This window comes from Talpa europaea (genome assembly GCF_964194135.1).
Source record: "Talpa europaea genome assembly, chromosome: 6".
Classification (NCBI taxonomy): domain Eukaryota; kingdom Metazoa; phylum Chordata; class Mammalia; order Eulipotyphla; family Talpidae; genus Talpa; species Talpa europaea.
The window spans coordinates 133,766,408-133,789,257 of NC_140072.1; the positions used below are offsets into that span (position 1 = coordinate 133,766,408).

General features: G+C 45.4%; 1 protein-coding gene across 1 annotated transcript; it reads right to left on the reverse strand.

Moving 5' to 3' along the window:
- Window positions 1-845: 845 nt before the first annotated feature.
- On the reverse strand, window positions 846-16,078 carry SLC10A2 (solute carrier family 10 member 2; the record flags this gene model as incomplete). The annotated part of the gene is made up of 5 exons (XM_084234913.1): window positions 846-1,059; window positions 3,019-3,194; window positions 4,358-4,446; window positions 9,160-9,278; window positions 15,702-16,078. The coding sequence occupies 5 exons, from the start codon at window positions 16,076-16,078 to the stop codon at window positions 846-848; spliced, it is 975 nt and encodes a 324-aa protein (XP_084091039.1).
- Between the last annotated feature and the right edge of the window lie 6,772 nt (window positions 16,079-22,850).

Sequence of the window (22,850 nt, forward strand, 5' to 3'; positions counted from 1 at the left end):
TGGTCGGAGATCAGTGAAAAAATAAAACCAAACCCAAACCCAACGGAGTCTCTGGCATCTTACGGGTATAGGTTTACATGGATTTTGTCATTCGTATTCCCTATACCATCCCCCATGTCCTCGACAGTGCTATGAAGATTATAAAAGGAAGAGTATTAAAAAATTAAAATTTAAAAATAGGGGTTAAATATCATCAGTTTTGGGGATCAAAATATAGAGAAAAGTTGCAAGTAGGTGGAAGCTAACAGGTGGCAGGGGCTGGTGGCTCCAAGCCATATACTAAGTGAGACTGTAATGAGGGAATCAGCTCAGCCACGCCAAGGTCTAGGTCTGTAAGCAAAGCACATGTTGGTGTCAGCTGTTCCAACGCTGTGGGTATTGCCTATGTAGTTAGGTCTGTACCCCCATACTCCAGGCACACACCCCCGTCTGACTTCTACAATCACTTCGCCTGATAAACAGCCTCTGTACACATTTTCTGATAAATATCCTATATTTACAAAGCATCTCAAAATGAAGCTTTGAGAGAATGACCAGTCCAGAGTTTCTGAAGCCCGTTGGGGGCACACCACGAAATGGTCCTGCCAGGTTAATGTGCCTCCCTAATTACCGAGGAAAAGAAAGTCACTGGACAGAATTGGTCTCCAATTGTTTTTGCTTAAAAATCTTGACTAGAACGTTTTGGTAAAATTACTTTCTTTTCACCATAGCTGGGAAGTTGTGAGAATACGACGGGTGGCATTTTCCACCCACTTATTTGATTGCCAGAGAAAGCGATTAATTTATATAATTTACTGCCAGAAGAAGTGAAACAAGCAAAAGAATAAGGGAATAATAAGGCCTTATCAGGATCTGTCCAGAGTGAATGTCGGGATGAAGGGGGGTGAGCACGACGACTTACTTCCCAGGAATATCCCGGCGAAGGCCAGCTGGAAGATGCTGTAGATGAGCGGGAAGGTGAACACAAGGTTGAGCTCCTCGGGCGTGAAGGACAGCTGCACGATGGTGGAGCACAGCTGGGTGTTCTGCATGCCTGTCTCCAGAGCCACCGTCCTGCACCTAGGGGAGCGGGGAGAGGCCTGGGGGTCAGCTCGTCGTGGGGCTTTGTGCTTAGGAAACGTCCAAAGCAGATCTACTGAGGACTACACATATGCACTGTCTCTGTATCTGCTCTCCATATATATTTATTCAATATGGTTCTTTTTCTATTGAAATATATTAATATATTACTAGGTAGTGTATTATATGTGAATGAATATCTATATTATATATAATCTATATATTCTATATATCTAAATATTACCATAGTCACTTTTATCACTGTTATGATAATGAGAATACAGATATATAACGGTGAAAAAGGTATAGGCAAACAATAGCCACTGCCATGACTGTTTTCTCCCTTTCACTTTAAAAAAGAATTTGGAGGGCCTCCCCGGTGGCGCAGAGGTTGAGCGCTGGGTTGCGAAGCTGCCCGCAGCCTCTGCAGAGCCGGTTCGATCCCCGGCTGCTCCCCGGCCACCGGAGGAGGGTCCCACATGGCGCGCAGACCTCTCCTGCCGCCCGCTGCTCCCCCAGCAGTGTACTTCGGTCCTTCTGCCTGCTCTGCTCCCCGCTCTGGCTCTGGCGAATTCTCTCACCCTCCCGCGCTTCTGACTGTACCCAGTGCTTGTATAAATAAATAAATAAATAAATCTAAAAAAAATAAAAAAAAAAAGAATTTGGAGATTATATTATTTTTTTTTTGTCCAGAAAAGAAAGAACATCAACTAGTTAAATTTGCCCTGGAGTGGTGGCCTATATCTCTAGCTCATCTAGTCTATATGTATATATAAATATAAAACTTATATCACAAAATATACTAATATTTTTAATACATGACAAAATATACTAATAAGTAATGCATAATTACTACTGGACATATTTATGTTATTATTAAGTTTACAATTATATATTGCATAAATATATACACATTGAAATCAGATCTAATAGAGAAAAACCCAAGCAGGCAGGAGTTCACCTAGCTGGTGTCACTTAAGTGGCAAAGGAGCGTTACTTCTCTCTTTTCATTGTGACAGTGACTGGAGACAGTGCAGGGGGTGAGAGAGGACTCAGGAGAGGGCATAGTGATGGCTGTTTTATTTTTTAAATTGGTTTTGTTTTTCCGATTCAGTCTTTATCAAAAATGTGCATGCAGTGACAGCCCTTTCCTGCAGATGACAAAGTCACTGAAAGTGCAGGAGTGGCCCGGCCTGCAGCTGGTAGATGGGAGGTGGGTGCAGTCCAGGCAGCTGCCTTCGGGGTGGGGGGCCACTCTGCCTTTCACTGCCCAGCACTGCACCCCTCTTTCTCAGACTCACACACACACACACGCCCACTTCTCTCTCTGCCTGTGACTCAGATGGACGAGTGAGAATTGGCACCAAAATCCACAGCACCAAACCCATGGATTCCAACCCAGTTTTAATATTCAGTGCCTTTGGGGGATAAGCTCACCCAACCGCGGGCCTTGGAACCTTGGCGTGCACAAGGCCCGTCCAGGTCTTGAGTCAAGGTCACTCTGCTCGGACAATAAGGACGCGTGGTAGTGGAAGGATGTCCAGGAGAATGTGAACAGAAGGGGCAGGTGTCCTGGGGGCACTTGAGTGTGACCTTATTTGGAAAAGGGGTCACTGTAGATGTAATTGGTTAAGACGAGATGATGAGGGTGGACCTTAATCCTATATGACAGGTGTCCTTATAAAAAGGTGGAGTTTGGACACAGACTTCCTGGCGATGTGCCAGGAAATAAGGAGAAAATGGCCATCTATGAGCCCAGGGAGAGGCTGGGCAGACTAGGCCTCCCTCCCGCATGCCATCCTGCAGGCACACCAGACTTCTGGCCTCCAGAATGCTGAGACGCTGCTTCTCCATTTTCAGGTCATCCTGCCTGGGTGTTTCCCCACTGCCCTCCCAGAGAGTGACCACCCCAGCTATAACAGAAGAAAACCCCCAGTTCCATTTTCTGAAACACCCTACCTGTGCCAGGGCTGGCCAGCTATTCTAGCCAGAAAGAACCCCAGGGAGTAGCCAGCCATGGGGAAGAGGGTTCCTATGATCCAGAGCTTGGGCTCGATGATCCAGGCGCTCTGGTACAGGACCCCGCCGACCACCGCAATGAGCACGATCAGGATGGCGCCCGCGACAGAGCCCACCTGCATGGAACAAGACCCGAGAACCGCCCGTCAAGCCAGTCCCCAGATGCTCACAGAGCAGACACCCAGCAAACCCTTTCCTCTGGGAGGCGAGCGTTGGTTTCCTCTGCGCCCTCGGGCTGGCCCTGCCTTTTAATTTTTGAGGCAGCAGCGGGGCATATTGGGGTCCTGCTGGGAGAGCAGGTGCGCCAGCTTGCACCCGGTCCTGGGGCCGAGGACGGCAGGGAAAGCAAACTGCACATAAGCCTGGCTGCTGATTTGCCACCCCCACCCCTGCCTTTGGCCAAGCGCGAACCTCGGCAACCTTAGATCCTGCATCCCACATGGGACTCACATCCTGCCATAATCATGTTTTATGGCTGTTAGAGTAACAGGCAAATGTATGTAAAACTCCCAAAAAGTTAAAACGGCATATGGAAACTAAAGCCACCATTGCTATTGCCTTTTCAAATTAAAAAAATTGGAGATTATACATTTTTTTTCATCCAGTGAAACAAAAATGTCAAACAGCTTATTTTGCCTCCTCAACAGTGAAATAGGTCTACCTCTGTCTATCCCTATCTCTACAGCTCTCTCTCTGTATGTGTATATACCTATAAATACATTTTTATATACTATATTACATATAAATAATACATATTATATATTAATAGCCACATCTTCTAGCTAGAATGGTAATAATTATATTATATATACTATATAACATAATATAATATATAATTCTATATAACATATAATATATTATTCATAACAATTATGTGTATTATATATACACACATGTATATGTATTCAACCAATTGTCACAGGCAATATGGATACAGAGATAAGAAAGACATGACTTATCTTCTGAGACAGCTGTCTAAATATATTTTTTACTACAAACCCACATAGCAGAAATAAGAGCAAAGGGCTACGGGAAGACGGAGTAGAGAAAAATCGAGAAGTGATGCTTGGACTGGGTATCTCAAAGGGTCGATAGGAATTTGCCCATGGCTGGGGCAAGGCAGGGTGCTCTGGAAGAGAGGATGTGTGTGGGGTAACATCAAGCCCCCTCGGAGGGGGTCATAAGACAATGAGAAGCAATCAAGTGGGTGGGAAGAGCCCGCAACTCAGTTCCCACCCTGGGGCTCTGGCCTGTGATGCCTAGAGCAGGATATGCTTACCTTAAGTATGATCTTGGCTTTCTCGGGCCATTTGTGATTAACAAATATCCCAATGGAAACAGGAACCACAAGAGTCACCAAAGATATCCCTGAAGATGACAAAACATTTGTTCAACAGAGCACACAGCACAGGAGAGAGGAAAACAGGAGCAAGTAGCCTGAGCCAGACTCAGCTGATGCTTCCCTCTCCCTTTGAAAACACAAGGGAGATAAAAAACAAAAACCAAAACCAACCCCCAAACCTTGAACTACTCTACTTATTTACTCTCACTAGTAAATAGTTTAATATCACTAGAGGATATTCTTTTTTTTTTTTTTTAGAGATTTGATTTTCTTTTTTTTTTAGAGATTGATTTATTTTTATTTATTTATTTATGCAAGCACTGGGTACAGTCAGAAGCGCGGGAGGGTGAGAGAATTCACCAGAGCCAGAGTGGGGAGCAGAGCAGGCAGAAGGACCGAGGTACACTGCTGAGGGGAGCAGCGGGCGGCAGGAGAGGTCTGCGCGCCATGAGGGACCCTCCTCTGGTGGCCGGGGAGCAGCTGGGGATCGAACCGGCGCCGCAGAGGCTGCGGGCAGCTTCGCAACCCAGCGCTCAACTGCTTTGCCACCGGGGAGGCCCTGGAGGATATTCTTGAGGAGAACTGATAACCTTGAGGATACAAATCCTTTCCCTGAATCCAGGGTAAATTTCTTAGAATTCCTTATAGTGCCAATCAACTGTCTTTTTATTTGTCAGAATCTTGGTTTGTTTGGTGTTTGGATCCTTATCTCCTAGGAGAAATGCGTTTTCAAAGCTTGTATGTGTGTATGTGTTCTGTGGTGCATTGATATTTAATATCTGTCTGTTTCGTCCTGGTAGTGATGATAGGGGTAAGGACGTCCTGAGCAAACTCCATCCAGGCTTTGTGGACTCCACCCCCACGACACTGGCAACTACAAATCCCATGATCACCAAAGGGAAGGTTGGAAGGACTTGAGGGTGGCGTTAAGCAACTAGGCTCTCTGGGTATTTAACTGGCCATGTGGCCTGGGGGTTGGAGGCTTGGCCACGAGTTGTGCTAGGTTTTCTTTGCCAGCTTGCGGGGTCATTGGGATTCCAGGTCAGGGGAACAGGTAGGACGCATTTACGAACATATCTCCCTCTTTTTCTTACTGAGTTATTCATTTCCCCAGCTCCCCTTCCCTTGTAAATAAACCTTTTATCAACCTTTTGTGTGTGTCTGCAGTTTAGCATTCGTAAGTCCCCTTTAAGCGCGCGGGTGAGCACCCACAGTCAGGCAACCCCATTTCATATCGGGGTTTGCCCTGTAACAGTAAGAATAAAAGAAAAAGTCCAAATTCCCAAGCATTCTGGAGACCAATGAGTTTTGGTGAAGAGTGACTTCAGTTATTCAAATCTACAACAGAGAGGTGAGAGAATAGGTCAAAAAGCATGCTTCCCATTTTCTGTAAGATAATATATTTGGCAACCTCTCAAGTAATTAGAATTCTTTGCAGGAACGTGCTCACCCAAGCAGATAAAAGAGTCATATTTTAATATCACCGTGTGTTAAATTTACTGCTGTTCTTGGAATATGTGGTTTGTTTCTCCGCATTATTTAATGCTGATTTGTCCAATAGCTGTTTTTGTAAGATATAGCACCAATAACTTCTAGCTTCTCATGGGCTTTTCCGCCCCCCTTCAAACAGCCTTTTAAAGCAGTAGGAGAAAGTAGACTTGGGTAATGGAAATTCTGATGTGGATTAGATTGAAGTAGGACCGAAAGGTGGAGTCTAGATACCAGGATGGTAAATATGACTTTGAAATGAATATAACAGTGACAAAAACATAACTTCTTTGTAGCCTCTCAGTGATATAAGATTCAGCAATTATTTTTTTTCCCCAAGAAATTACTCAAAGGGATTAACTAATGCCTCAGGATACCAAGAATGAATACAAATAAACAGATAGGGAGGGGCAGAGATAAGGAAACTTGGCCAACAGTGGGTATAGAAAAAAGCCTTTGATGGAGGTGCTGAAAAGCACACCCAGAAAAATCCCTTCTGGGTGTCCTTATATCCTGATACTTTGGGGGGACCTCTGGTATCTCTCCTCTGTCCCAGATGATTTCCTAAAACTTGGGGAGGTCTTAGATGAAGCCTGTCTCAACACAAATTGATTATCCCGCGGTAACTTAATCCCAGGCCCAAAGGCTGTGCTTGAATGGGAGCGCGGCTAGGTTTTGTTACATGTTTTTAATGTCTTGAATTGTGAAGAGTGCACCTCCCCTGTTGGGCCCTCTTGTTAAGAGTCTCTGTCTCTTTGGCCAACCCAAGGCAGCAGGACAAACACTCACGCAGGACGACTTGCCCAAATCCATGGCTGAACTGCAATTCCTCTCCTGCCCAAGTGAGACCAGATGAAGCTGTCCCCAGGCTTGAAGCTGACTGGAAAGACATGTTTGCTTTCTTTCCACTCAGTGTGTGACTCTGGCCTGAAGAGGTGGGTTCATGTGACTCTACTCCCCAGTGGGTTGGGAGCTCCTCTGCCTTCCTCCAGGCTCTGCTTTTTCCTTATCACTCACTCCTAAACCTGCACTCTCTGTGTCAAATACCTGCTTAGATGAAAAGGTGTCTGCTTTTGAACCACAACTTGATCTTTAACCCAGTTTAAGGAAGTAGAGAAGAAGAGACAGGTAGACAGAAATCAGAGAGCAGAGGGGAGTGGAGCATGGGGTCATGCAAGGCTGGGAGCAGATGGGCTCGGATTGGACTTTAGTCACAACTGGGGGGTTGGGGAGCACACTGAGTTCCCCAAGTCTGGTTTCCAGTTTTTGAAGTGGGTGGGCAGGATGACGTCTGCCCTGCAGTGTATTTGTGACACTCAGTGGACACACACTTGGCGCTACCGGCTGCTCTCAAATGCAGGTTTCAGAGGAGCAGGAAGGATAGTGTTAGTGTTTCCCTAGTGGTACCTGACCTGCAGGCACCTCCTCCTACTCCTCCTCCAGGTGTCACGACCCTAGGGGTGCAGGGGATGGTTATTGAACCAGCAGAACATGATTGCACCTGCTGCGTCCCACAGAGCAGAGCAGAGAGCAGCTCAGGAGGGTATTTCCTGATCCCTGGTCATCGTGGACAATTTAAACAGTTATCCTGCCCCTTAATTTCCTCATTTAAAAAGTGGTGATCACATCTGGTGAAGCAATCAGGTCCTTTATTTTTTCTGCACTAAAGCACTAGAAAGTCCAGTCGTGAGATGATTATAGTAGCAAATAGGTCTGGAAAAACCTATTTCTCAAATTCCCATTTAAAGTTTTTCTATCTTTTCCTCAGATCTTCTTTTCTTTTTTTCTTTTTCTTTTTCTTTTCTTTCATTTTACCTCTTTACTGATGACCTTTCCCTCCAGTGAAGGGCTGAGTACTCTCTCTTACTTTCTCTTCCTTTCAAAATTTATTCACATTAAACTCTGTGATATAAGTCATTCTCATCATAGTTAGAATTACTGCATTTCACGATAGGGCCCTTTCCAGAAAGAAATGACTAGCAAGAAAACAATAGTTTCAGGCTTAAATGTTTCTCTAAAACAGTGAGTGATGTAGGATGAAAATTATTCAGTTGGTGGACCCTTTGAGAGGCTACCGTGGATGGCACTCGAGCTAAGTGCATTCCTTACTTCTCAGGACAGAGTCCTAGGAGGGAGCAGAATGAGAGTTAAGTAGCTTGAGGGATAGGCAGGTGGTGGTGGAAAGTCACCTAACACTTGTTTGCAGGAGATTATGTCTCATGTGAAGGAGTTCCCCAGGGCCAGTGAGGCGACCTTGTGCAGGAAAATCCCATATTGAACGGGTGTGTCAAGAGACTCTTTAGATTTTTTTTTTTTTTTGTCTAATGGCTATGTGGGAACAGAAGAGAGAAGCGACTCTCTGGAAATAGAGCCATACAGATTGTCCTCAGCTAGTGTCCTGAAAGAAAGTGGGTCCTGATTCAGTTGTGTAGATCTGAGGCACGTCTTATCGCAGAAACTCTCAGAAGCAGAAGGGATTTTAGATGCCATCCAGCTCGGCCTCCATCCTGGCAGGGATCCCCTTATAAACATTCTCTGAATCATCGTTTCGCCTCCTCCTACATGTTCCCTTCGCCACGAAACCCACGTGCCTTTGGGGAGCTGACCAGGGAGACCAGGGAGACTGGGGTGTCAGCTGAAGAAGCCCATTTAGCACGGGACGTGTCTGGTGATGGGCACTGATGTGTCGTTTCACCTCCGTCTGCTCTTCCACGGCGAAGGCCTGGCTGGGTCGGCCAGCACTACCTCGTTTCCCCCCTGACATTGCTGACAGTTTCATCCCCCACCATCTTCTGTTTTTCTAGAAACAGACAAAGGGACTTTGGGATGGGGGAGACCGTGAGGGACCAGATGTGACTGGCCGTAGGTGACCAGGTGTGTGTTCCCTCCAGTGCCTCCCTGGGGCCGCAGCGGGCTGCCTAAAGGGAGGTTCTGCTGTGAAGTCACCAGCGGCCCCGTTCTCTGCTGTGTGCCGGGAACAGACGCCTGGTCCCAGGAACTCGGGTTAAGGACAGGGCCTCGCGGGGCTGTGATGTTGCCTCCTCAGGACCCGCCCGCGGCATGGGGTGGGGATGGGGCTCTGCTGAAACGGGCCCCCCTCCCTGCTCATTTCCGCGGGGGATAACGCGGGTCCTCCCACGGGGTCAGGTTTGGAATTTCGATCCTGCCAGGCCTGGCTGCAGACTTGTGGAACCGCCTGGCACAGGAGATGCGTTCTGGAGTCTCCCTGGGGGCGGCGGGGAAGGCCTTACCGATGTTGGTGTAGGGAATCACGATGGTCCCTGCGTCGGCCCACATCTTGGTGTAGATGAAGAGACACAGCGGCATCATGCCCAAGGCCAGCAGCGTGGAGCAGGTGGTCATGCTGACGCTGGAAGGGAAGGGCAGGGTGAGAGGTCCCCCTGGTTTTCTGTGGGAGCGTCTTTTGTTTTTAATTGATGACTGAACTGAAGGACTCCACCGCCAGCACCTTCAGGCCTGATGGACAGCGGTGCCCACTGCCCACACTGCGCAGTGCCCAGCGGGTCAGATGGAGTATTTCGTGACTGTCTATACTCGTGATCAGACAAGCGGCTTGGGTGCGCCACCCTTGGGACCTCCCAGCAAATCACAGCAAACACGGTGACCCCAGCCAGCCCCTGGGAGCCTTCACCACGGTCAGGTCATGTTGGGACAAGTGGGGTCCTCAGCCCCGTGGGGGCACAGCGCGCGGGCAGGAGGCCTCCTGTCTTTCCTTAAAGCAGATGAGTAGCGCCCAATGCTGGAGCTTGAGGAACGAAGCGACTGATGGTAAAGAGGGCCAAGCAGGGAGGAGGGTGTCTGAGCTCCCCAGTTAGGGGGGTGCGCCTGCCAGGGAGCGGCCTGGAGTCTGCATGGATCACAGTGGCTCCTGCCTGGCCGGGCTCTCCAGCCAGGCCCCCTTAGGGGGGGACCCTGGGTGCTCACCTCACTTCTCTTAGCCAGTTTCCGTATCCGGAGAGTGGACATTGCAATGGTGGCCTCCTCTGGGCTTGAAGACTTAGTGAGCCAGTGAGGCTGGTAGGAGACTAAGGCTAGGCGCTCACGCAGCTAGTTGTCTCATTATCTATCCAGGCACAGTGTGTGGTGTGTGTCTATGTGAGTGTGTGCATGTTCTTTGTATGAGGTGTATGTGTGGGGTGTGGGGCGTATGTGTCTATGTGAGTGTGGTGAGGGGTCTATGGTGAGGGGTCTATGGTATGGGGGGGAGTGTGTGTGTTCCCTCAGCATAATGTAGGAAACTAAGAGCAATTTCTCTAAAAGGCTCTTTCTCTAGTGGCTGCGGCATGGAGACTTATCAAAGCAGTAATGTCTTAAAGGTATTAAATGCAGACTTGACGAAAGTGCTCAATTATTTACACCCTTTGCTACCCTCCAAACAAAAGCACACTTTGCACAAGCTAAGGAAAGCATCTGGACCTGAGGAATTTTGTTTCAATGGATCTAAGCACAGTTCAGCAAAATAAAAAGTGAGGACAGTGTTCATCAGGGGTGCGGAGGTCCCTAATAATCATTTTTAAAAAAACCAAGAATGACCTCACTTAAAATGTGTTTAAGGGATTTAGAAAAAACCCACTTGTCTTAGCAGAGCTAGACTCGTGTGTCAGCACCAAGGTGGGAAATGGGTGTCAGATGTTTCTGAGACGTTGGCCCGTGACGGCGGCAAGTTAACTGGAGAGCTCGGATGTCAGCACAGAGCCCTGCACCAGAACAGGGAGTTAATTTGTTACAAATAGTGCTTTGTCCTACTAATAATTAAAGAATTGGAGTTTGTCAGTGATTATCCCTCTGTCCCTTCCTCACTTTCTATGCTGTTGACCTTTTTCATTTTTTAAACAAACTAAAACGGGCTTCAATTGTGCCCATAATCCCCTCCCAGTGCATCTGCTGTGCTGTCTACAGATGGGGGGAGGGGCAGCTGTCATTCCGGGGGTGGGGGGTGGCGAGGGTGGCAGTGTCCATTATTTGGGTCATGGCAAAGCAAAGGCTTGGAAAGATTGAGAATTTTTTGTTTTCAACCACAAGAACAACTTCTAGGAGTCTGCTCTTGTATTTTCTTTCAAATCCCTTTGTGAAAACTTAAATTTTGAAATATCTTGAAGACAATTGATGAAGGTGTACCATGGTTTTGAGTTTGGCAAGAGCAGTTTCATAGGGACCTCAAGGAGGGGCAGGTAGGATAAGAGCAGGACCTGGCTTGGCGGCAGCGCTGCAGCGGGCAGGAGAACAGGTGGCTAGAAGCCATGTCCTGGGGGCTAAGATGAGAGGCGCCTCGAACCACTCAAAACAAGAGGAAAGGCAATTCACAGAGTAATAATTTCAAGAAACAATAGAGGAGAATATATTAGGCAAAGGAAGAGATCATTTTATATGAAAAAACCTGGAATTTTATAAAGAGCCTAGATGTCAACAATGGAAATGAAAGAAAGAACAGCATGCAGCCTCGAATTCAATACATGCGGAGAATTTGGGCCAAGTCCATGGTAAGGAACGCAAAGATGGCAGTCACATCAGATGTGAAGCACCAAGTTTGAAAGACCAGAGGAGGCGGATGAGCTGGTGCTACCGGATGAGCTGGTGCTACCACCTAACTACCTGAGTAAGAGCGTCAAGAAAGGGATAAAAGTCTGAGCAAGGGTAAGTGGGTGAGTCTGGATTCAAATTCTGACTCTGATGTGTTTTGACCCTATGACCATGATTAGGAACAGGAGACTTAATCTTATCGTCTGTCAAATGCAGAAAATAATAATGCTGATTGCAGAGGATTATTTGAGGGTTAAAATGCACGCAGAGTTCGTCTGCTGTCTAGGACACTTAGTCACCCCTAATGAACATTAGGTAGTAAGATAAAACAAAAACTGTTTGAGAGACACAAACTTGGTTCCTTTGAGGGAAAACAAAAGACAAGAAGTGCTGAGTTGTGGATGTGGCTGAAATGAGGGATTGCTTGGAATTTGCAACAAGTCACTGGGTCACGGATGTTGAACAACTAAAATAAGTGAACGTTAAACCGGAAGGTGAAAAATGCAACTATAATTGGCCAAAGAACAAAGGATACGGTAGGAAAATTGGGAAAGTCTAAAATGTAGAAAACTGTCAACGGGAACGTTGAAATGTGTGCAGTGGAGGAGTTGGAGGGGTGCTGAGGACAGAGTGCAGGGGCCAGGATTCCCAAAGAAGTCAAGCAAAGGATCAGAGAAGAAAAACTTCTTGCATGCTGCACTGGGCCTCTTGCTAAGAGAGGTGAGATTTAGAACTGGGGGCTGTCCGGGATGGGGCAGACACAGGGTCACAGGTGGCTGTGTGACCCCCGGGCTGTGGACACCGACCCCAGTGTGTCCACTGGAAACAATCTTCTTTTTCATTTTTCCCTGAAACATTTTGTGCCTACGGTGCCCATGCACAGGACGACGTAGGCAAAAATACCCATGTGCCCATCAGCTATCTAAACTGGGGTGTTCAGAGGGGAGCTGTATTTCTGCGCTCCTCTCTGATGCTGAATGAGGGCTGTTATTTTGTGCATCATCGTTATTTTTCTAAGTCACCAAACATCGCCATTGTATGCAGAAGGAGTGATAGGCTGAGGGGGGATTTCTTTCTTCTCCTAGGAACCTCATCCTGGAAAGCTAAGCCAGGAGGAGTTGCGTTGGTTGCATTGAGCGGTACCCACCTAACTAGCATAGACACCTGTTGGTATAATTGACCATATCAATTTTTTATGTTCCTATAGTTATATGTATAAGTTCAGTAAGAATTCGTCCTCCTGATGACAAGACACAACAGGAAACACTGGTTGTGTTCCTGTGGCTTGACTGTAATGTCATATTTGAGAATATGCATAAAATCAGGAACTGATGTTGACTTTTTGGAGCCAATCAAAGCTCCTGAAAAACCAGTCTGGTGTCTTGCTGGCAGGGTCCCGGCAACCTGACCAGGGGAGTGAGATCTGCCACTTCCCAGCAGACCCAGGAATCTCAGGACCTCACAGGCACTGACAGAGAGAAGTTCCCCCCAATCTGTAGGTGTTTCAGGTGGTGTCTGAGGGGGACTCCTTGGCGTGACTTGTTAGCCTGCAGAGGCTCTGAAACTAGTCATCACACCTTGACTGTGATTGTTAGAGCTCAAGTGGAAAAGGACAAGGCAAAGTCTCAAGAGTACAGAATCCGACTACACATGGGAGGGAGGATCCCATCTAAATAAATGACTATGAGATTTTGCTAATGCAGTGCCCAGTCCAGAAGAATTGGAAGTGTTGGAAATCCGTTTCCCAATAGCCAAGGTGTTACTCTTTATTTGTTTTCAAGACATATTTGAAGAATTTCCTCTAACATAGGTGATGGGTCATGTCCTCATGGTGCTGAACACACTTCAAACTCTTTCTTGTGCTCCTGGGTCGTTGGATAAACACAGTTATTTGCTACACACAGTGATGTCTTCTGCTGACTGTTGTATTCAGAGAGCTCTTGGCCCTGAGAATAAGCACTGGGCTCTATGTGCTGCGTCGAGGAATCCTGTCTTTTTTCCCGAGTCAGGTTTTTGGGGGACATTTGCTGCTGTGGGATGTGCGGTATGCACTTCCAACACGCTTCCCCTACTTCTTGTTTCTCATCCTTTGTGTTGGGAAATAGTCCCACAGAGCTTTAGAAGTAAGAGGGTAAGGAGTTCCTATGTGAGAAGCGTTTATGAGATAAAGTGGGGGCTATCTTGGGGGCGCCATGTCTTTCTTAGGTCTTGTTTGCATTCTGGAGACGTGGCATTGCTAGAGTGGATTCTGCACTGGAGCAACATTGGCAGTAGCCACCAGACAAAGAGGGTCTGGACAGTGGGCTTTTCCTAAGATGAGAATTAAAAATTTCGAGGCCTGTTACAGAGTTTGCTTTCACTTGCAGGAGGACGCATAGATACTGATTCCTCTGGATATTTGCCCCTGAGGTTTCAAATTCTACTTCTGTGTCTTCTTTATTTTTGCAGGACCCTCAATATATTAAACATTTCTATATGGCAAATATGCTTAGTATATTTTTTGATTTTTTTTATAGGAATTGTTATATGAAGTAGACAGGATTACTTAATCACTTTCAGTTTCAAGAGAAAAAAGATTTTATGAAAATCACAAAAAAGTGAAATTTGGAGCTTTTAGAATAGATTTTTACAGTTACAGCCCAGAGAAGGGGATGTTTCTGCAGTTAAACAAGACAGCAGGACACACACCTTTGTGTCTTACGAAATAATGACACCTCTGTATTACGTGGAGGTACAAGACTTCTGGTTTGTGAAAAGTTACAGAAACTATGGAAAAGCTGCCTAGTGGATGTCAAAGCCCCATCAACAATTTAGTTCTTGGGCCTCCCCGGTGGCGCAGCGATTGAGCGCTGGGTTGCGAAGCTACCCACAGCCTCTGCAGCGCCGGTTCGATCCCCGGCTGCTCCCCGGCCACCGGAGGAGGGTCCCACATGGCGCGCAGACCTCTCCTGCCGCCCGCTGCTCCCCTCAGCAGTGTACTTCAGTCCTTCTGCCTGCTCTGCTCCCTGCTCTGGCTCTGGTGAATTCTCTCACCTTCCCGTGCTTCTGACTGTACCCAGTGCTTGTATAAATAAATAAATAAATAAATCTTAAAAAAAAAAAAAAACAATTTAGTTCTTGCTCTTGGCTTAGCCAACATTTAGGAGCCGCCCGCACACCATGCCCATGTGCAGGTCACACTAGTCGGCGTCCCTAAAGACCTGATGACTGCACAGTGCTTCACAGGTGAGCTAAATCTGGACAGCAGGTGCCATCCTTTGTTCCTTCCAGAACTTTCCTTGGGAACAAAATCTATCACAAGGAAGATACCGTATGACCTCAGTGGAAGGGTATCATTTGTCTGGGGTTTCTCTGCCTTCTGGAGCAAGTGGCACCAGCAGAGACCAGCTCACAGCTGCTCCCCAGGCACTAAGTCAGCCTGGAGACTGGTTCAGATCTTGCAGGGTTTACATTTCTACACTTTGTGCGTCTCTCTTCTGTGGATAGTTGCTGATTGAGCAGAGATGGTTGCCTACTGCACCGCTTTTAATAGGCACAGGCTCCATTAGCACCTGGCTGGTTGGAGAAATGCACACCCTTCCCGGCAAATGAGAGATGGGGAGGTAGGGAAAGAGGCATTGCTCCATTCAACTCTTGTCATTAACATTCTGGGTTCGTCACATTAATGCTACATCTTATTTCTATTAGCTTTTCTCCCCCAGTGCTAGTTCAGACCGGCACGAGATGAATTGGGCAAACACAGCAATTTAGTTTACTCTGTGGGAAGCACAGAAACCATTTTCTGTTGATTTTACAGTAAGGTAAGCATAATTTAAAAAAAAATTGTTTTTCTTTCAATGTCAGTAGAAGTGAAGCAAATATACAAATTCTTTCTTAGGTTTTACACCAGGAAAAGCTTGTCTGGAGAACTGGGTGGATTTGGTGGAGCTGGCCATGGTGTTTCAAAGGGCCTAGTGTTCAATGAGCAATTAGATAAATAGCAATTGTGTTCAGAGTTCCTGTGTACCACTGAGGTTTCCTTGTCTCCTTTCTTTTCTAATACCAGAAGGAAAACTTTCTCAGCTGCATTTTAATGCTTGGAAAGATTTTCTTTTTGGCAAAAAACTTTGAACCTCTTCTCAAAGTTATCTTTGAGCAATTATCCAACTCCCTGTTAACTGCGTGAGATGAAAACACCCCAACAGGAATGATCAGCTCAAGTTCCAATGACTAAGTTATTGTACAGCGAGGCTAGGAGGGCTGGGTCTCTTACCTCAAGTCCATGTCACCGTCGACCCAATAGGCCAAGATGTTGGAGGACGTTCCTCCGGGACAGCATCCCATGATGAGCACCACCACGGCTTGGACTGGGAGGATGCCAAAGGCCACTGACAGGATGAATCCCGTGAGGGGCATGATTCCGAACTGACAGAGGAAGCCCACACAGATGCCCCACGGCCGCTTTATGTGCCAGAGGAACCTCCAGATGTCCACGTTGCATCCCATGGAGAACATGACCAGGGCCAGCAGGATGGTGAGCACGGTGCTCAGGACCGTGCTGAGAATGGCATTGAAGTTGCTGTCAGGTAGCACGCAGGATGTACCGTTGCACACGGTGGCTTCGGGCGCACAGGCCATGGAATTATTCATTGCTGGCTCGGCTGCTTGGGCAGGTCACACCAGTTCAGGAGGCACCAGTCCACCCCTCCTGCTGGAGAATAGAGCCTGCTCCAGCACAGGTGAACTTTTAAAGGCTTCCTAAACATGTGTCTCTTTCAAAAGTCATCTCCAAGTGGCCATAAAAAACAATAAATGCTCGTATGTCAGTTTCGAGAGGGGCATTACAACACAGCACAAATATGAATCATCAACGCCCTGTCAAATTATTGGTCCAGACAGAGAGTTGTAATTAATCATTTATTGGCATGATAATGAACCGTGCCATATAAAAAAGGGCCGTGTTAATGGTTAATACTGGAGAGGTTGGCCAAATCACTTCACTTAAGTGACACTGGAAATCAACTAAGAATGCCACAGGATGTTGGGGGCATTAAGTTGTTGGAAAACCTGCTGTTCCTCATTTCACTTTAAATAGGGGGGTTGGTCCTGAAAAGAGTCTTGTGCTGGGTTAAATTGCCTGTTAGTGTAGGCTCTCAACTGGAGCCCAGATCGCCAAGTTCCTCCCCCAGTTTAACCAGCAAGTTGGTTTATGTTGGTTTCTAGTGTTTATAAAATATATGTGAGTTCCAGAAATGTGTGGGGACTTGATATAAACCTACAGGGGCGTCCCATGAGGGAGGGCAGTGTTTTCTGTGTTGTCTGATTGGAAGGTGGCTGGCTGGCTGGGAGAGCCACTCTCAATCACTTACACACATAATTATGTGTGTGTCACCATAGTAACAAAGTGCTTTACAGATAGAGACAATACAATTATTTAGAGGGATGAACCTCAGAGGATTAGGTCAAAGTGACAGGAGCTCTTTGTGCTTGATTCAGGATTTGAAATTAGAGTTTTTTTTTCAGGGGATGGCATGGCAGGGATTGATCAGCAGTTCCAGACAAGGTTGATTTTTGTAAATGTCAAATAGTCAGCCTCCTTCTGGGCAGAATGCGTTACCTGGTATACGGGAAACTGAAGAGATAGAGGAGAGATTGTGCCTGTTCTCAGTTGTTTATAAACCAATTATTGAGTCAGGATGCAGTATAAGAATAAAATTGAATATTCCAGTCATGATTCACAATTGACAGGGCAAAGTCTAATTTATCATTTAATTTCATCATCCCAAGTAGGATTAGCATCCCCATTTTATTTTATTTTTATTTTTTTCCCATTATTTAACATATTTTATTTATTTATTTATTTTTAAATAAATTTTATTTTTATATTCCCCATACAATTGCAACCCCCTTATTTTGACCCCAATCCATCCCCTCACCCCCCCGCACCCCCCATAGAGTGTCTCTGGTTCATAGTTGTTTGTTGATTTTGATTTTCACTTTCTTATAGTTATTCATTTTCCTGATCCCTTATTTAAGTTTTCTAGATTCCTGCTATGAGTGAGACCATCCGGTATTTTTCTTTTTCTTTCTGGCTCATTTCGCTGAGCATGGTCCCTTCCAGCGCCATCCATGTTGCTGCAAATGGCATGTGTTTATCTTTTTTGAATGCTGAGTAATATTCCACGGTGTAGATGTACCACATCTTCTTGATCCAGTCATCTATTTTTGGGCATTTGGGTTGTTTCCAAAGCTTAGCTATTGTAAACAGTGCTAGCATCCCCATTTTAGAGATGAGGACTTAAGGGGTCAAGGAGATGATGTGTTTTATTCAAGGCCCCCCAGCGGATACATGGAAATATTGATACTTTTAGTTCAGTATGGTGCAGACTTGGGGAAATCCCTTTCAACAAAGCTTCTGGCTGTGTTTATTCTGGGTGCTAAGGTGTGTTTCTTGGAGGCAGCAAAATGTTGGATTCTGTTTCCAAATCCAGCTATATACTCTGTGTCTTTTTGTTGGTGAGTTCAGACCATTTATGTTTAGAGCAATTATTGACATGTAAATGTCCCTCACTGCTGTTTTGTTCCTAGATTTGTGGTTCTATTTAATTCCTTATTCAATCTGTTATAGGACAGGGAGGGGGCAGCCCAAAATCTCGCAACCCTGCCTATTCTAAATGGGTTCTGCCATCCGCCGCATCAACAGAAAACATAGGAGACTTTAATGGGAAGGAACTTTAATAAAACTAGGAAACAATACAGGTAAGGCAAAGAGTCTAGTTTCTAAATGAAGCACCCAAAGTTACCCGTCCCCTCGTGGGTAAAAGTCCATCCAAATGGGATTGGCCCAGAGCAAGGCCCCAAAGCCTGCCACAAGTCTAAAGCATCTTCCAGTGGGGACCCACAGAAAAGGGTCACAAACAACCGGACAAGCCCGGAAGGAAAAGAGCAAAATCAACATCAAGATAAAAGCTGCCATGGTCACCTCCCCACGGGTCTCACCCACATCTGTGTCACCCAGTCCACGACCAAAAGACAAGTGCAGTTTCTTCACATGTCTCTAGGCTCCATGCGCCTCCTCCAGGTCTCCTGGCTCCATCCTGCTTCCTTCCTCAGTCTCTTCTCCAGCTTCCTCTCCTCCTGTTCAGCTCCACCCTCCCTTGGGTGGGGCAGGGAAGCTGGAACCTCCCCCTTTCCTGGGGACCACCCTGTTACAAATTCTTTGTCTGTGTTCTTCTCTTTGATTTAGATCCTAAGGCTTCTTTTAATATCTCTTTGAAGGGGAGTTTTAGTGGATGCAAACTCACTAAGATTTTCTTTAGCTGGGATGGTCTTTATCATTCTATTATATAAGGAGGAGAGCCTTGCAGGATAGAGTGCTCTTGGTTGGTCCTTTTTTTTCTTGGAGTATTTTGGGTATGTCATTCCATTCCCTTCTTACCCTTAATGTCTCTTTAGAGAGATCTGATGTTAGTTTAGTCAGTCATAGTTTATTTATTTCTTCCACCTTGTCATCTTCTACAGTTTTTCTTTGACTTGGACTCTTGGGAGTTTTACTATTATGTGTCTTGCTATAGTTTCCTTTTCATCTAGGTATCTAAATATTCCTTTTACTTCTTGAATTTTTATGTTCATTTCCTTCCAGTTTGGGAAGTTCTCCTCTACTGTTTCCTTAAATAGATTCTCAGTTCCCTTCTCTCTCTCTTCTCCTTCTGAGGTTTTTATGATTCTTATATTTCCTTTCCTCATAGTGCCAGACAATACTCAAAGTGTTTCTTCATTCTTTTTCCTTTGTTTTTGGTTTCCTTCTGTGGTATCCTGTTCCCCAGAGGGCTAGCTTGGCCATTTGTATTTTTCTTTCTCCCCATTATTTGCTTTGGTTTTGCTCTGCTGTGGTTGGGGCTTTTGTTATGTATGAGTTCTAGAAAATTTGGTGTGCCCTCATCCCTGGGGGTCCATTTAAGATGCAAATTCCGGATTCTGCAAGTCCAGTGGGTCCTGATATCTGCAATTCTAACAAGCCCAGGGGATGCCCAGGTGGGCACACAGATCCAGGGACCACACTGGGAACTGAGTGAGGATTCAGAACACTGATGTCCCAGTGAGATCAGTTATCCCGAGTGAATGAAAGTGAACATATTGGTCGCCACTGAAACCAGCATTTGCAGAGCAACTCCACGGGCTCATGAAGCTCTTCCACGATCTGAGTAAATGTGAGAGTGGGTCAGCATGCAGAGGAGGGAACAGGGTAAAACCTCCCAGCAAGTACAGGCCCAGGAATGACATCCTTTGAATTTGGCATTGAGCTCCTGGGCCAACATCAAGTCATGTCTATAAGGGTGGCAGGACAGGTATAGGCCCACTGCTGTGTGTGGGTTGCCAACTGCTCTGCCTTCTAGCCCATTTCCTATCCCCCTTCTTGTACCCACAGCCTGAAGAATTAGCTAGGTAATAAGTATAAGGGCTCTTCCTCTCCTCATGTGGGGTGAGTTGGCCCTGCCTGCTGGTCCCTGCTAACATCTCCTGGGCCTGGCCTCTGGTTCACTTCTTGGTTCAGGTGCCAGTCAGCCCAGGGCAGGTGAGCCACCTGCGCCCCCTGCTGCTGCATCTGGACTTCGTCAGAGCTGCCTCTGCTCCAGTCTCCCAGCCTTGTAGGCCTGACCAGTATTCAAAGCAACTGCCCTGCTTGAACTTCAAACATGAGAGCAATGTTGATTTTGAATTTTTTTTTCTTTGGAGTGGAAATTTCTTTCATGTTACCTCTTTGTTTCTTTTATTAACATTTAACTCTGTTTTAGCATAAATATCTTCTTGGGTTCTCCTTAGATTTATCTCCAAATGTTTTATTTTTAGAGCGACATTATATAGCATTTAGAAACAAGTAAACATTTATTTTACCCATTCATTTTTTTGGTGGGTGTTATTTTTTAATTTTTCTCAGACAAGAAGCTCAAACCAGGCTATTATTTGGAGTAGAATTGTGAGATTTAGCTGTAAGCATGTCATTTCCTTATTTTTGGAAATCCATTTTGTTTTTACTGTCCTGAAAACCCTGAACATTTGGACAGAGAGGTGCTATTATCTGCAATTGGCATATGTGATAATAATGGGGAGGGAGGGAGAGAGAGAGAGAGAGAGAGAGAGATTAATTAAAAAAAGTTCTCTGAGTTCTCCTCAAAACTTCTGGCTTATGTCAGCCATGTAACTACCACATCTGAAAAGCTGAGATGTTCTTGTCCTAGCAATCGAGGATAAGATCCCTCTTTTGGGAATCCTCTCTGTAAAGGAGCTGGGTACTCTCTCGCTGCTTATCAGAGCAAAAATGGATAAAAATCTCCAGGCTAGCATGGAGGACACCTGGGTTCTAGGCTTATCTCTATCATACTTTAGTCTCACGAATCGCAGACCAAAGGCATCGACCTCTTTTCTTTGTTGAGAAAAAATTTTTCCTCACAGCAAAGCAGCTTGTCGTTCCAATGCACAGAAGATCAACGCAGTCATGTTTTTGGAGTTAGCTTATTCAGAAGTTACCTCTTTCTACATGAACAGTCATTTTAAAGGAACAGGAAAAACTGAATTTCAGTTCAACCTTTGACGGGGTGAGGGCGGGGTGAGTGTGCAGGGCTGAAGGCAGCCACACTGCATGGGGACATGGGGAGTGTAGACAGCAGAAAGAAGCTTCTGAAGGAAGCTCTTCTCAAATTTCAGAAGATGTGCTAAGGAGATTTTAAGCTCCCAGGGGCAGAATGCTTTGCATATAGACAGCTTGCAAATGAGCAGTCTGTTCGCCTAGACAAGTGCTACAGTTCTTGTTAAAAAAATGTGGCAATGCATTTCTAATTTTCACATTGTTTTTACATAAATTTGCACATTGGACTCGAGAGGCCTTATATTCAAGTATTGGAGTGATTCACAATTAATTAGTACCTTTAACTTTCAGCTGCATTCAAATTCAGACATCAGAGCGGGATAAACTGAAAATATCTTGAAATGTAAAAATCATTCTCTTTAATTACCACCACAGATTCGGGGAGCAGATGCGCACACCTGAGTGGGCCCCCAGGAGGTTGGGGCTTGACTTCTGTCATCTTTCTTAATCTTTTCTGCTCTGTTTCTTCTCATGGTGACCTCAGGTACAGGTGAAATTCAGGGGACATGGGGGTGAGGAAGTGGGGGGTGGGGAGGTGGGGGTCGATTTGACTGCTGAAGTTTCCCTTTGGTTCCTGTGATTACTTTGTAGAAGTGGGAGCTTAATAGCTTTCCACAGCATTTGCCCTGAACTTTGCTTGATCAAAGACAGGCTTGCTGTTTTCTTTTGTGTTTCATCAGGGATGGCTCTATTCAGATTATCTGTCATCTGGGATTTGAGTGAGTCTGTTGACCAGGTTGCTTTACTGAAATGATCTCCATTGCTTTGCTTTCCTTCCTATTGATTGAACTCTTCTGGACCCCAAAATCAACACAATTAGAGTTATTCTTTGGCACCTCCACTAACCTTCTTTGAAGTAAGTAAGCCTTTTGGGTGACTATATGTTTATCCATCTCAGTGGCATTAAAGGAGAAAGGCAGCAAGGAATTTTCATGAGGAAAGTAGCATGGAAATGTTTAGCATTTATTGAAATGACCATGGATTCAGAAGATCTGAATTCTGCTTCTTTTGGAAGTATGGTATTAAATAACTTATGAATGAATGTGAAACCTTTTCAGAAGTATAGAAGATGGTGAAACCATTTTAGAAAACAAATCTGAATATAGACACATCCTCTGACCCTCGTTTCTGAGCTAAACAAAGTCATAGAGTTCCTTGAAAGAAATGAACTAGAATGTTCATAGTAGCCCCCCTTGTAATCGCTTCCAACTGGACATTCTCGAAATGTTCATCAAGAAAAGAATGGGTCAGTGTATTGTGATATAATCACATGATGTAATTATGGACATCAACTTGGGTGAACAATCTACCACAACAAAGCTAATGTTGAGTGAAAGAGGCCAGGCGTGAAGAAACACATCCCAAAACAAGGAAAGCCTATTCATTGTGTTGTCAGTCAGGATGGTCATTATCCTTGGAGACTGAGAGGTCTTGCAAATGTGCCATCATCCTAATATATAAAGGTACAATACACTAGAGAAGGCAAGAGATAAAGATAACACTAGGCTTGAGAACACATCCTGGGGTGAATGTAGAAGGGGGTAGAAGCTGGAGCCCCGGTAAGCACTAAGGAGAATGGGAGATGAATATTTTGCTTTCATCATTTTAACAAGGGTTGACAGTCAACCCTCATATGGCTTAGGAATTTTGTTGTTATCAGTTAAACATTTTCTAAATGGCTGAAAACATTAAACTCTGTGAATCCTCAATAAAGTACTTTGGTTAAGATTATCTCAAGATAATCTTTAAGCAAATCCTTCTTATAGAAGGCACTCT